The sequence below is a fragment of the Cyprinus carpio genome, chromosome A2 (genome assembly GCF_018340385.1).
Source record: "Cyprinus carpio isolate SPL01 chromosome A2, ASM1834038v1, whole genome shotgun sequence".
NCBI lineage: Eukaryota > Metazoa > Chordata > Actinopteri > Cypriniformes > Cyprinidae > Cyprinus > Cyprinus carpio.
The window spans coordinates 18,837,230-18,853,420 of record NC_056573.1 but is presented as its reverse complement, the minus strand read 5'-3'; the positions used below and the strand labels follow the sequence as shown (position 1 = coordinate 18,853,420).

At 37.0% G+C, this 16,191-nt stretch overlaps 1 protein-coding gene across 1 annotated transcript in view; it reads left to right on the top strand.

The window, feature by feature from the left end:
* LOC109101073 (insulin receptor) overlaps positions 1–16,191 on the top strand; it is a 58,131-nt gene that overhangs the window by 2,395 nt on the left and 39,545 nt on the right. The window contains exon 2 of the mRNA XM_042776936.1: positions 9,597–10,145. Coding sequence (XP_042632870.1) covers positions 9,597–10,145 — 549 coding nt within the window. The remainder of the gene's footprint in view (positions 1–9,596; positions 10,146–16,191) is intronic.

Sequence of the window (16,191 nt, the reverse complement as noted above, 5' to 3'; positions counted from 1 at the left end):
TTGTTGTTGTTGATTTTTTGTTGATTTGTGAGCTGTTAAACCCCATGCACATTTTTCTTATCTTGTTGCTTTGCAGATTTCTAAATATAGCGTTGGTTTGGATTAAATTTATGCATTCAAAGTTCTGCCAGTTTCCATTTTGGGACTCTCTTCCATGTGTCTGACGGTTAAGCTACTATATGTCAGCACAGTATGTTTAAAAACTCTGCTAGGTTTTAGGTTAAGATCTGTATATGTTTAAAAAACTAACAAGCACTGCATGGAAAGTTACAAATGAACACACTGTTGGCCCTCCCTGTCTAAAATAATCTGATGTGGCTTTAATCAGCCTTTTAATTCACAGTGCTTCTTTCAGAAAATATACTTTTTTTATGGAATTTAATTCCTGTCAGCCCTCTACATTGTGAGTAAATCACTCGCATATGCGACTAAATCTTCACTCTGGGCGACTAAATGATGTCTAATATTAGCCAGTGGCTAACAGGGATCTCCAACCCTGCTCCTGGAGAGCTACCATCCTGCAGACTTCAGTTCCAACACACCTGTCTGTAATTATCAAGTAGCCCTGAACACCTTGATTAGCTGTTTCAGGTGTGTTTGATTGGGGTTGGAGCTGAAATCTGCAGGGTTGGAGACCCCTGGGCTAATACATTCATAGATTTTACTCGCCAGTGTTTGAGTTGGAGGCTGGGTATAAGTTTAACACATATTTTAATTCCCCAAACACTCTATCACTAAACACGCTTCAGAGTTTCACTCTCTGTCAAGCGATCGGTGCTGTATTTCAGTTCATCTCAATGGATGCGCAGCTTACCTGTGTTTGTGTGTTTGGTGTACCATAAACTCTAGTGTGAAGGCACACGACTCACTTTTGCTTTGTCTCACTCGTGCAAAGTGAGAGAGAGAGAGCGAGCGAGAGAGTGTTACATAACATGAAGAATTGATGGGCTACATGTAAATGATATTCTTTGTTGTATTTTCCTGTCAAAATAGCCGAGTTCCTTTGGAATCTTCAGCTTTTAAGAACTGCAGGTTTCTCCGGTAGTGGGTGGAACTAATGCGCAAATGACAGTCTCGTTGGCTGGCGCTCACTTATTATCGTCCCTGTTTTTATTTCAGCAAATCAGTTCGAGCAAACGCAGACAATGTGATTAATTTTCATGAATATTAGATAAGCTCGTTAATCCTTGGTGCATTTATATTGTTCTTATTAGTAGAATTTGAATAATAATAAAAATACTATTATAATTATTATCTTATCAGTAGAGATGCACCGATTGCAATTTTCTTGGCCGATTCCGATTTCCTTTTTTTTGTAAGTGTGATCTGCCGATACCGATTTTTGCCGATTCCGATTTTCTTTCTAAGAACTATAATTGACAGCATATACAAACAAAAACGTACTTTTCTTCAAAGCTAAATTTTATTTTCGTAAAATAAAAGAAATGATTAAAGATTACAATTTCCCAAGTTACAGGATCTTCTCTCACTTAAACAACTCTCAAAAATAAGTCCTCTGTGACTGGAAAAAAGTAGAAATAACAATTAACTGAAAATGAGTTGCTTTACAAAACGAAACAACTTTATAAATTGACCTTTTTCTCTTTTTTACTTGTCTGACAAAAGTCAAAAGATCCTGTTATTGAACAAAACTGAAGTGTACAATACTCTTCCAAATAATAATATTGCAGTAAGTGGGTAATAATTGTTGCCAGCATATGTATAGGCAAAATGCTACTTGAGCATTAATGGCAAGTGGTTCCCCCGTGGTTTACTTTAGCCTTACAAGTTTCACAAATAGCAAACTTGGTGTCTTCTTAACTCACAGTAAAATAACTTCCATGCCAACAACATGTTTGCATTAGGGCTGGGTTTTGACACAAATTTTACGATTCGATTAGATTCTCATTCACAAGCTTGCGATTCGATTAGATTACCAATTTTATTCAAATTAATTCAATATTGATTATTTTGGATATATATCGGGTACAGTACTTGACAAGTTTTCTCAAGGAAAAAAATTGTCTCAACTAATGCTGTAAAATATACATGAGTCATTTGGTACTACATTATTAAAATATTGAAGGTTAAAATTGACTGATTTATAAGCTATAGCATACAACTGTTAAAACAATTAAGTTTTTAAAATAATAGTTACAATTGCATAATAATATTTCTACTTCAATTCGTATTTCTTAAATATAAAAATGTAAATGGTGGCTGTCATTAGAAATGATGGATTTATTTAAAGATAAATTAAACATAAGAACAGTAAAAATTATAATGAATATGTTATATGGTGCATATATTTAGCAAAATACCCTTCTCTTATTTTTCTATCTGACTAATGAGTTTATGGCCACCGAATATGTTTGTTTCTGAGGTAAATGTGACATTGACATTGTTTACAAGTCTTTATATTGACATCTTTGCGAGGCTGAAACACTGATTTAGTGATTATGTGAGACAGGATTGTAAAGTTGTACTCTTTCTTTTAACTTCGGATGTTTTGTCGTGACCGAGCGGCAACCTCCCGCTCTCTCTCGTGAAGCCAACAAGTAAGTGACAAACTGTAATTCATCGACTGGCCGCTTGAGGTTGGCTGCAAAAGGGAGTCCGTCCCATAGACTCCCCATGTTAAAATGCCCAACTTTAGAGCAGAAAAAAACATGTTTACAGTCTGCTTCAAAAAAAATATTTTGGTCTATATAGCTAATTTTGCCTTTTATGACAACTGTGAGGGGGGTGATTTTTTTTATAACTCATCAGTTTAAATTATATTAAGCCATAAAGTTATGCATAATTAAGGGCGTGGCCACTTGAGTGACAGGTAGATTGGTGCTGCTGACACTGCCGTCGAGCTAGGTGGGCGTTGTTTCAGCAGCCAACTCCTGCCTTTTTGCCCATTTTCGATTATCCGGGTCCGGAAGAGTCGTGCGGTGACGCACTGCCAAGATGGCAATGGCCTGCTCTGCACACTTTGAGCTTTAAAAACGCTCTTCAGGAGTCTACGGGTGATGTCACGGACACTAGGTCCATGTTTTTATACAGTCTATGGTCATGCCTCATGTTTATTTTGAGCTGAAGCTGGTATTAATGTAGAGGATATGATCAGTTCACGTGCGCCTTGCACTGCATCTGTTGAACTGAGGCGCTACAGCGATCTGTCACTTCACATTAAACCTCCAAAACGGCATTTATTGTTTGTTGTTTTGATGTTGAGTTAAAATATGTTGATAAATTGGAATCTGTTTCTTTTTAATATTGAAAGAGAAAAATTATTATTGTTATTTATTTTTTTTGGATTGGAATTGAGTGTTCTGTCCATTAACTGAAAACAGGCTAGACTAATCGATTCTTGAGATTTAAGAATCAATATCGTTCCATAAAAAAGAGAATCAATGAATATCTATATTTAGTACCCAGCCCTAGTTTGCATGCGGCTGTGAGAGCGAGCGCGGCTGTGATGTCAACATCGCGGCTGCGCTTGTGCTCACAGCTGCATGTATACGGATCAGCTCAGAATCAGAAAGACATCAGACTGATCGGCCGATCACCGTTCATGGCCGATCATGCAGAAAATCGGCCGATTCCGATCCCTGGCCGATCGATCGGTGCATCAGTTTTTTCCAATTTTTTACAGGAACACTGAATGACCAAAAAAAAAAAGCACTACCACCAGTTCAGTTAAAATGACTAATTTGCATTCATACATGGTTACCAAGTTTTAATTCTAATTACTAAACTTATATTATTAAATAATACTTTATTATAATATTATACTGCTTGACTGACTGATTTTAAGAGTGTGTTTTCAGATATTTAAAAAGCTGTGCCATTTTACAAACTATATATATATTTTTTATTATCATATTATAATGCTTGACTGCTATATATATATATATATATATATATATATATAAAAAAATATATATTAGTATAGTATTACAGTCTAGCGCGTAAACAAAAAAGATTATTAGCCAATGGCGTTTCAGTTGCCAAGGTGTCTGTAGAGGGTTGCTGTTTGTTATTTAAAATGATGCTTGCTAAAATTTTCTTTATCGCAATAAAATCTGTAAGTTATGCTTGGCTTTTATGAAAAGAACATATTTGGAGTGTGTTGCGTCTTTGTGTCTTTTCACACCATAGTTTTCAGCAGTGGATAAGTTAACACCTGGGGTGTATGTATGCCACCTTTTTATGAAAATTGAAAACAAAAGATTAATATCGTGAAACCAGTTTCTGCAAGATTGTAAGGGCAGATTGAACATATACAGGTTGTGTAATTGCTAAGTGTGCCCCCTTCTTGTTCCTCTCAGGCTTGTAGTGAATCACTATAGGGAAGAGTGGAACTATTTTAGGGCCTCAGTTCAGCCGCTCCAGGACTGGAAATCTGCTCAGAGCCCGGCTCATCTTGGAACATTTATTAATGCAAAGTTCAACAGTCTTAAAGTGGGGTTGAAAAGACTGAGTTCACTTGCTCAATATCGCAAATTTGCTTGTTTGATTATTGACTTAGAAATAATGCAAAATCTTTCAAAGTTTCTTCTATTCAAATTAAGTCTTCAATATCAAAATACTTCATTTATTTGATGAACCTTGTTTATTTCCAAAATTATATTTTGAATCCCAGATTTGCAATATGGTCTCAGATTTGAGATCCCTCTGACTGTATGTTATAAATAATAAACAATCCTTATTGGTTTACACATTTTCATGTGTAATTGCTTTTTTTGTACTTGCAGAGCTAAATTAAAAATGTAGTGTGTAAATTTGCTCATAATTGACAAATGCCGTGTGTAAGTCTAGTTTTACTGTCTGTATTCCTTCCAGTCAGTCATTTAGTCTGTAAGTTTTTATTTGGTCAAACTAATAGTACAGCTGTCACTCTCAACATTCTTCTGTCAGTCATGTGTCTTTACAGACACGGACAGCACATAACAACATAATTTATACCTCTGCAGACAAGAATCCGTTCGACTGAATCACCTGCTTGGTTACATTGCTAATATCCGAAAACTGGACGTATATAATTTCACAATTATACTCTCAACATCGTCAAGTCCCTGCTGACATGGCATGACCATTAAAGTTGAGAAATCATTTCAAATATATTTACCACACCCTGGCCTGTAGCCACGTCACTCCATGATCTTGCGGCTCATTGTACTTTCTGATTGTACACATTGTTAGTTTCTATTACGATCCCCTTGTGATCATCTCATTCAAACCAACAATTATAAGCTTCCCCAGAAGAACCTTTTATTTGTTCTGTTTTGAAGTTCGTCATAGCTGTTCAGGTGGTTTTATTGTCTCACAAGGAAGTTACTAAGTAATTCACATGCTGCTATATCATTGTGAGTGGTTTATAGGATATTTGTTAACAATAACTCTGATTTTGTCACATTCATTTAATCTTCTGTATATTTATTCATTGTTTGCATTCAGTACTAATAGTCATTATCTCTTTGAATTGATTAAAAATTATTGGTTTGACTATTGTTATTATGAAATGTAAACAGCATGTTTATTTTAATTTAGTAAAGCACATTTATGGGTCATTTTGTCCAAAAAATCATAATATATCATTTTAATTCTAAAGTTTTCTTATATCAAATCCTAACCTTTGAGTTATTGTGATTTCACACGCAGTTTGTCTCTCACGAGTTTTAAAATAGATTCAGCTCGTTGCAGACTCAAATCCGCTCATGCAAATTCTTGTGCAACAACTGTTAGACTCCGCTTTCTTCTGATTTCAAGAACAATTTAGCGGTGGAAACCCACCCAGTTACATTGTTCTTCTCAGCTAGTTTGAGGACACCACAGCAGCTGGTGTGCAGGTGCATCTTTAAATCATCCAGACTCTCTTCTCTGCTGTTATTAGTTGCCCAGTCATTCTGTATGCTAAATTTATTGCCTGTAACCTTTGTTTTAGAATTTTCTCACAGGGTGAGGTGGTTGGTAATGTCATTACGGTGTCACATTTATGTCCCCAATGTGTTAAGATAAATTGCCTTAAAATGCTGTAATATGTTTTAAAGTATAAAGAGCAGTGTGGCCCAATGCATATTAAAACATGTCTGGAGGAAACCCATTGTTGTTAAAGTAAAAATGAGAATGAGGTTGTTTGATATTAATATTATTGAATGTATATTCATTTGTAAGTCGCTTTCTCACAAATCCATATTGTTCAATTACAATTCAGTTTGATGTGAAGAACCTCAAAAGAGGAAGTGGGACAAGAGGTGTGGAGACACGCCTCTTTTTAAGACTTCTGCTTTTATATGGTCACACTCACAGTTCCTTCCTGTGTCCTGGTTGAAATGTTTGCCATTGTTTGTCTTGTTTCAGAGGCAAGTGCGTACTTTGTGTGGTTTGGCTGTTTGCCACATCTATTTTTTCATTCAAGAACATTTTTATTATAAATCTTTTGGCGTAAGATTTATTTTGATCTCTTAATGGTGGCTGCAAAGGCAAACACACTTACGCAGATTGAATGCAGATTTCAATCTATATGTCAGGTTGAAATATACTTTTCAGGTCTGTAACAAAGCAGGACTAGCTGCAGAGAAAGTCAGAGAAATCAGTGTTGCCATAAATCACTACCTCAATTACATGCCTTCTCTTCTTTAGACATTTTCTTTTCTTCTTAAAGCATATTTTAAACCTGTAGTTTACTTTAAGGTTAACTTGTTAAAGTTATGATTTATGTTTTGATCTTTTTAACTTAACTATTTTAACTTAAATAAAACAAATAACAAGTAACCTTCAACAATACTCTTTTCAAGTGCCTGGCACCCCATTTGTACATAGCGTATTAGGAGTGTGGTGCTAAAAATAAATGTAAGTGTAGAGGTATTGCACATTGTGCATGTGTGTGTCTGATAGAAAGAGGACACGTATGTCAGTAGGGTTATACTATGTGTTTCAGCTTTCTCATGCCTCAAAACTTCTGTACTGCCACATTTATGAATCCCTGTGGTGGGGCCGGTGTTATAACTAATGTAAACATGTAGCCAGTGCAAGGTATTTTTGACCTTCCCAGTGCCTCATACTGTGACTGCCCAGTGTTTGAAAGGTCTCAGTTATGCATGGGCTGACCGCTCATCAGAGTTCATTTATGCGTGTAATTCGTGTAAACCGTTGTGGAATATTTAAAATCATGAGCAGCAGGGAACGTTTTTCATTTAAAGGGAACCAGGGCACTAACAGGATGCAGTAGTCTCTAATTAGATGTGTAGCATCCTAGGTAATATTATTGTTTATGATTTTGTGATCGCTGTTTAATTGCTCATTTGTGTTCTGGTGTCTGTCAGTAATTTTTTTTTAGTTTTTTCTTTTTTTGTCTTTTGAACCAACTCTGTCAATATTTCATAATGTACTATTCATTAATTTTACCTTTACCTGCCTTGAGGGCTATTTGTTCTGCTGCATAAATTATAATCACATACACAAGGACAATTACAAAACAATACATTAAACATAAATAATAAAAACAAGAAGTATAAAAAGCTACCTCTTCCCATTAGAATTTAGCAGGGTAATAGCACATGGTAGAAATGGGAATTTTAATCTATAGGTGCATCTCAATAAATTAGAATGTCATGGAAAAGTTCATTTATTTCAGTAATTCAACTCAAATTGTGAAACTCGCGTATTAAATAAATTCAGTGCACACAGACTGAAGTAGTTTAAGTCTTTGGTTCTTTTAATTGTGATGACTTTGGCTCACTTTTACAAAAACCCACCAATTCACTATCTCAACAAATTAGAATATGGTGACATGCCAATCAGCTAATCAACTCAAAACACCTGCAAAGGTTTCCTGAGCCTTTCCTGAGGTCTCTCAGTTTGGTTCACTTGGCTACACAATCATGTGAAAAACTGCTGATCTGACAGTTGTCCAGAAGACAATCATGGACACCCTTCACAAGGAGGGTTAAGCCACAAACATTCATTGCCAAAGAAGCTGACTGTTCACAGAGTGCTGTATCCAAGCATGTTAACAGAAAGTTGAGTGGAAGGAAAAAGTGTGGAAGAAAAAGATGCACAACCAACTGAGAGAAACGCAGCCTTATGAGGATTGTCAAGCAAAATCGATTCAAGAATTTGAGTGAACTTCACAAGGAATGGACTGAGGCTGGGGTCAGAAGAAGAGCTGGACTGTTGCCCAGTGGTCCAAAGTCCTCTTTTCAGATGAGAGCAAGTTTTGTATTTCATTTGGAAACCAAGGTCCTAGAGTCTGGAGGAAGGGTGGAGAAGCTCATAGCCCACTATAGGGAAGAGTGGAACTATAGGGCATAGTTGCTTGAAGTCCAGTGTTAAGTTTCCACAGTCTGTGATGAGTTTGAGTGCAATGTCATCTGCTGGTGTTGGTCCATTGTGTTTTTTGAAAACCAAAGTCACTGCACCCATTTTACCAAGAAATTTTGGAGCACTTCATGCTTCCTTCTGCTGACCAGCTTTTTGAAGATGCTGATTTCATTTTCCAGCAGGATTTGGCACCTGCCCACACTGCCAAAAGCACCAAAAGTTGGTTAAATTACCATGTTGTTGGTGTGCTTGACTGGCCAGCAAACACACCAGACCTGAACCCCAGAGAGAATCTATGGGGTATTGTCAAGAGGAAAATGAGAAACAAGAGACCAAAAAATGCAGATGAGCTGAAGGCCACTGTCAAAGAAACCTGGGCTTCCATACCACCTCAGCAGTGCCACAAACTGATCACCTCTGAATTGAGGCAGTAATTAAAGCAAAAGGAGCCCCTACCAAGTATTGAGAACATGTACAGTAAATGAACATACTTTCCAGAAGGCCAACAATTCACTAAAAATGTGAAGTATTATAATTTTTTGAGATAGTGAATTGATGGGTTTTTGTTAATTGTGAGCCAAAATCATCACAATTAAAAGAACCAAAGACTTAAACTACTTCAGTCTGTGTGCATTGAATTTATTTAATACACAAGTTTCACAATTTGAGTTGAATTACTGAAATAAATGAACTTGTCCACGACATTCTAATTTATTGAGATGCACCTGTATATGTCTTAGCTGGGGGACTCTGTCCAGGACCCTGAAGGCAAAGTTTGAAATGCTTTAATGCTGTTATGGCATTAAATGATAAATAAAAAAAATCTGTCTATCCATATATCTATACATCCGTCTGTCTGTCTGTCTGTCTATCTTTCCATTTAAAGGCAATGTCTTATACCTTAGGCTAAGCAAATTTGGTTCACTTGAGAAGCATCTCTCCAGCTCATACTCTAGTAAAGCAGCACTGGAATGTGAAAAGCTGGGAAGAGGTTTTATTATCTTCATTAAACATGTTATATATGGAAGGCATCGCCTCAAAGGGAGAAAAATGAACAGTGCAACAGAAAACCTTATGTAGTTCTAAAAAATTTTTATGGCTCTGTAAATGATCTTCTTTATAGGTTTCTATGGAATACATTTTTGCTTTTTGTTTGTTTATGCTTGTTACAGAATAAAATCCTGTTAAATTGAGGGTCATCATCTGTAAGCAATTCTTTCAGAATTTTTGCTGTAGATTTTCACTAAACCAATTAACATTTTGTTGTCTTTTTGTTGTTGCAGTTTGCTCAAGTAAAGACATCAGAAATAATGTGACCAACCTGCGGGTGCTGGAGAACTGCACCGTGATCGAAGGTCACTTAAAGATTCTGCTCATGTTCACGACCAAACCGGAGGATTTCCGTGGTCTGAGTTACCCCAAGCTGACTGTAGTGACGGACTACCTGCTCCTGTTCCGTGTTTACGGCCTGGAGAGCCTCAGTGACCTGTTTCCCAACCTCACAGTGGTGCGGGGTAATAATCTCTTCTTTAACTACGCGCTTGTGTTGTACGAGATGCTGCAGCTGAAAGAGATCGGCCTTCACAGCCTGATGAACATCACCCGTGGAGCCGTGCGTGTGGAGAAGAACCCCGACCTCTGCTACCTCTCTACCCTTGACTGGTCCATGATCCTTGACTCGGTGGAGGACAACTACATCGTGTTCAATAAGAATGATCGTGAGTGCGGAGACGTCTGCCCTGGCACGGTCCAGGGCAAAACCACCTGCCCCCTCACCACCATCAACGGGGACTTCAGCGAGCGCTGCTGGAACCAGAAGCATTGCCAAAGAAGTATGTAACCTAAATCACTTCTTTTTATTTTAGTTTTGTGTAGTTAAACCATCATACAGAATGTATTTACACCCTCAAAAGGAATCCCACTCCTTTTCGCCTCATCATCAGATAATTGTTTCAAATTTCCGTTTTCACTTCGCATATTAGGGTAATAATATTTATATAACCATAGAGTCTTGAGACGCTTTGAGAAGTGAATGAATTGTTGCCAGGGCTCTGTGTGTGTGTGTGTGTGTGTGTGTGTGTGTGTGTGTGTGTGTGTGTGTGTGTCAGACTGTGTTGGCAGTACATTCACTGTTTTTTTCAGCAATAGAGACACAAGCAATAGAAGCAACAAGTCAGGTGATCATCTGCAGTTAAGTAAGCCAAGTTTCTGTGTCAAAGCATGAACCATGTTCCAGATTATGACGCAACAGCTCTGTTTGTGCAGTAGTTCAGGGTGTGGGTGGTGCTTTGCTTTTGTTTTTTTTACCTGTCAGGATCCTTTGGAGTGGCCAGTCGCACATTATGAGCTGGTCTGGAACGGATGAAGTTGTCTGCAACAGTTTGTTCTATCTATTCAATTTGAGTGCTGAAGAGCTTGAGTTTTGAACATACGGAAGGACTTTACATATTGGTGCAAAGCCCTTGAGCTAGCACAATTACGCAACACATGGGACACATCATGTAACTGTTCTTTGAACCAGCTGTATGGTGTCATGTGTGTCTTGGAGGCATGATCATGTTCTGTTTGATAATGGTCTGTCTGCTGCCCCATTTTAAAAAGAAAAGACTCTCCTCTCTAGCTGTGTTTGCTAAGGCAGATGTGTGCAATTAGTTTTCAGGCAAAAATCCCTTTGTTTTAAGTTGGAGAAGGGCCTGAGCCTGAGCAAGAATAAATACATAGAGGTTAGGACTGCATGATACATTGCATGCATTTATCATGCGCATCTCATCAGTAAAGCCGGTTCTGTGATTAGTACTAAATCTCCAGCACATGCTTTCAGATGGAGCAGCATTTACTACATAGAGCAGTAGTTCACTGACAAGCTACGCAACATCGAGTTCATTATTAGTGATATATCGCATGCGATAATGAAAGCTGTTTGCGTAGCTTGTCAGTGAGATGCACATGATAAATGCATGCAATTTATCGTACAGCCCTAAGGGACAGTAAAGACATTTGTTATGTTACAAAAGATTTCTATTTCAAATAAATGCTGTTCTTTTGAACTTTTGTTTTTAACATTGGTAAAAATGAAAAGTTAGCATCAAATGTCCATATTAGAATGATTTCTGAAGGATCATGTGACACTGAAGACTAGGGATGCAACGATACCATTTTTTCAGAACAAATTCGATCTGATACTGAAAATTCTGAGTATCTGCCGATACTGATCCAATCCAATACCAGTGCAGTTTTTTTTTTTAATAAATGTAGAATTTCTATATTTCTCTGTGTTGACCTGATCGTCACTCTTTTGTGTGTTAAACACAATCTACTACATACAGACAACTTCATTTTAATGAAAAATTACAAATGAAAAATATATATTCATAATCTATGACAAAAATACTATTATAAATATATACTATTATAGGTTAGTGGATAATTCAGCAGCAAAAGATATTCTAGAAAAATCACGGGTGCACAATAATTTTATAAAATCTAGTGAAACATTTTTATTTACAAATAAAAGTGAATGTCTAAACCTGGTAAAATGCTACACATTGCTCTTTGTATTGTTGTAAAATACATTAATGAAAAAACAAGTAAATACATTTATTTATAAATACTATAAAATTAAAAGACATTTCTTTGAAATGTATATCACAGTAATGAAGGCAGCAACATATGATAAATAGGACAGAACAAGAAAGACTATTGATGATCTTTTATTGTGCAGAAAAGTATTATAATACTAAAGGCTCCAATACAGAGCGGCACAGAGCGCTTATGCGTATCCCATACGCAGAATGATGCGCTTGAAACAACACAGAGTCAAAGTTTGCAGGCTGCGCAGCCCTCCGAGTCTGCATAGAAAAGTTAGTACAAAGGGAAGAGATTTTGATACGTAGTGTATTAAATCCATGCTTTAGTTTATTGAGCCTTTTGTTTTAACAATTTTAAACCTCAGTTACTGTACGCTCTTGAAGAGAGTTTCATTGTTTTGACTGTAGTAACCGAATGCAACACGCAGTTGAAACACTTGAAATACACTTTTTGGTGCTTTATAATGTTTTTGTGCCTTTTGTGAGGCTCAACAACACAGAATAGTATACGCACAATATCGTATTTGGATCGGTCTCGTCTGTCCGATACCCGATCCGGCAGAAAATGCCAGTATCGGAGCCGATACCGATACTGAGTATCGGATCGATGCATCCCTACTCAAGACTGGAGTAACAGCTGCTAAAAATTTTAACTTTTGCCATCACAGGAATAAATCACATTTTAAAATAGAAAAAGAACATTGAACATTGAAGTAATATTTCAGAATATTTCAGTTTTTATTGTATAATTGATCAAATAAATGCAGCCTTGGTGAGCATAAGAGACTTTGAAAAACATTTAGAAATCGGTAACTGTAGTTTATAAACTCCTCAAATTTGAAATGACAAAGCAACTGATTTTCATAATGCTGCTTTATCTATTTATGTAGAGTTGAGGGACAAACTGCCTGTAGGTGATGAATGCAAGAGTAAGGTTAGAATGAAGTCCTTGTTAAGTGCCTTGATAAAATCCTTGCTTGGGGTGATTGTCTTGACTCATGTCTGGTGAGTTGCAGTTGTGCAGTAGGGGATGGAGTTCTTGGCCAAAGGCAGAGATTAAAAAAGCATTATTTAATGATAGAAACACGTCCTGGCCTGCTGCTTGTTCTGTGATGACTGGTGAAGGTCCAATGTTGCTTGGAGTGTGCACTAAACAGTTCTGATTTGTGTGTTGTCGTGCAGACCTCATTCAGACCTCATAGTGCAGACCTCATAGTGTTTGTTGTGTGTACTGCAGGAATTACGCTCTCTATTTACAATGGATTATGAAGGTAGTGAACCGTAAAGTCCCTTTTTAGATGTTGTTGTGTGGATTTTGCAGAAAACGGCTGATTGTGTCAAGTGAGTATATTTTGTGCTACTTTATGAGAGGTTTTCTGTCATTTGGCACTTGAACTCAAGAGCTAATTCTGGCAATAAGCCTCGTCTTATTTTTGTCATCCATGTTGTAGCAGTGCCTTGTGTTTAGGCCCTGTTCTGTGGCTTGACATACTGTATTTCAAAACTATTAAAAACGTTTTACAATATTTTTTCTTATTTTCATGACCACATATTGTTGCAATAGTTGTAGTTAAAAAGAAAAAGCTACACCAAAGACTTCAAAATTATTGAAGTGGTAAAACATCAGCATCTACAATAATACTCTTTTCCCTTTTATATATATATATATTTTAACCTAAAATACTATTGGAAAAAACACTATGTTTTCAGTGTCCTAGCGACAGAATACCAGATAAAAACTGGGCCACTGACATCTGTCATGGTTGGCTGAGACACATTACTGTTTACACTTGGCATGGACATGCATCTCAGATGTGTCTCCTGTGGCCACTTGATCAGATTTTGTTGAGAGGAGAGCCTTTGAATTCATAGCTGCATACATCACTTACTATATCAGTTTGTTACTGCATAGAAAAGACAGAAAGTTGACATGATATTAATATTATTAGTAAGAGTAAAATCATTTTTTAAAAGTATTAATAACAATAAACGTAAGCTTTTTAACAATTTCAATATTTAAACTTTTTTCTCACTTTTTTGAGATTTACAATGGTTTAAGTTGCGAATTTCATTTTCAGGTCTATGCATAACAAGTAATAGGTCTGTGGTTAACAAGTAATTAATGGATTATAATTATTGCATAAATGTAATGTAGTGCCATAAAATCCCCTTAAAATACTAAATATTAAATAAAAAACATTATCAGACTAATAAATAACATTATCAGACAAACATAATACAATCCGTTCTTTCTCACTCTCTCTCTCTCTATCTCTGTCTTTTATTTTTTTTTTTTTTTTTTTTGGAGAAGCAAAAAGCAGCACCAGATGGTTTAAAGTTTGGGGTCATTAAGAATTTTTTTTTTTAGAAATTAATACCTTTATTTATCATCAAGCAGGCATTAAATTGGTCAAAAGTGACAGTAAAGACTTTTGTAATGTTACAAAATATTTCTTTTTTTTAAATAAATTATGTTCTTTTGAACTAAGATTCATTAAACAATCCTGAAATAAATGTATTTCCAGGAATGAAAATAAGTGTATTTCCATTTCCACAAAAATTATTTCCTGAGCTGCATGTAACTGGAAAAGTACTTGTTTTTTCTCAGTTTTTTGTTATTGGGGATACATAATCATTTACTCTTGTGTTTTTGTACATTTAAAGTACATGAGGGCTTTTACACAATATATCAATTTGATGAGCTCCATAACAGAGTGTTAATCCCTGTAGAATTGTCCTGTTAAGGCTGATTTATACTTCTGCGTCAGACCTACGTGTAGCCTACGCATAGACGCACACCCTACGCCGTCGCTTGACGTGCACCTCTCCAAAAATCTTAACTGCGTGTCAATTCTACACGGACCGCAAGCGCTGTGATTGGTCTGCTAGAACCCTTTCCTCCATATGTACTTGAGTTTGGTGTATTTATAATGTGTACTTTAATATATTTTAATTTTACACCTTCTTATATAAAATAAAACAAAGCAAAGAACAAGTGTCTTTTCATTTATTATACTACATAGCATTATACATCAGTAGTTGTCCGTGACAAACAATGTTGATCTGCCGTGGTACAAGTCCTTATGGAGATTGAAAGAATGCCATATCTATCTACTGTTCCGTAGTTGTCTCCTTTTTGTAGTTTTAATAAATGATTTAATGATTTGATATTTATTTGCCGCTGTCACTGCTATAATGCTTCTTTGACGAGCCATTTCTTCTACGGCTTTTGTCGTGGTACTGCGGGTAACACAAGCAACATGCCCGTGGACACTGCAGACTAGCGGTTTGCATGTGTACTGCACGTCGATGCAGACAACGACGCATAAGTATAAATGAAAACTGACGCACAGCCTACGGCGTAGGTCCGATGCAGAAGTATAAATCAGCCTTGAGTGAGGTGAGTTTTCCTCGCTCATTAATCCCTCCACATGTGGGATCTTACACATACTCTCTCTCTCTAGCACTCTTGCTCATTTGCTAAGGTCCCTCTGTCCTACATGTCTCTTTGCATAATATTGAATCACATTAAGAGCTTTTGTCTTAAACACACATCTGTCCAGCTGCTGGATTTCAACAGGAATGCAAGCGTGTCCCTCGGCCTCAATCCTGATCCACATGGAGGGAGTTGCAGAGTTGCATTGCTTAATTCTGTCTGTAGGTGATTAGCGGCGAGTGGTCCACTCCAGCCGTACGCCCTTTCTTGTGTCTGATCCAGAGAAAGAGAAAAGTTACTGAGGACAGCCAGATCAGCAGGCCTCTTGCACAGCTGCCTCTAAAAGAGAAGGAGGGAATGAGATAGCAAGAAAAAGAGCCTGTGGTAACTGCGCAGTGCCACGCTGCCAAAGTCTCTTTTGCAGATTTCCGCGGTTTTGTTGGCAGCTGTACAAAAGTGGTTTTGTTTCATATTTGGAATAGTTTTGGAAGTGTTGGCACTGGTTTTTCCTGAGCAGCTTTGCTCAGTGAGCATATTTTGGCTGCTGGAAGCAGTAAAACTGATTTAAATCTATTGCTTTGAGGAGGTAATAAAGTTTGACAGTTGATCAGGCCCTTTTTTGGTGTTTTTAAATGCCTGATGCTCACTTATACCAACCAACCGCACTGAACTGAATAACCGAACATCATCATACGTGATGACACAGCAATGAGCCTGAATTCGTTGTACCCGCCAGCTGCCCTGTGGGGAACTAAGGCACTAAATGGGCAAATAACAGGGTAAATGGGAGCCATTAAAGGACGATGATATACTTGAATGCTATTCTAAAGGTGCTCGTGTAATTGTGTACAGAAC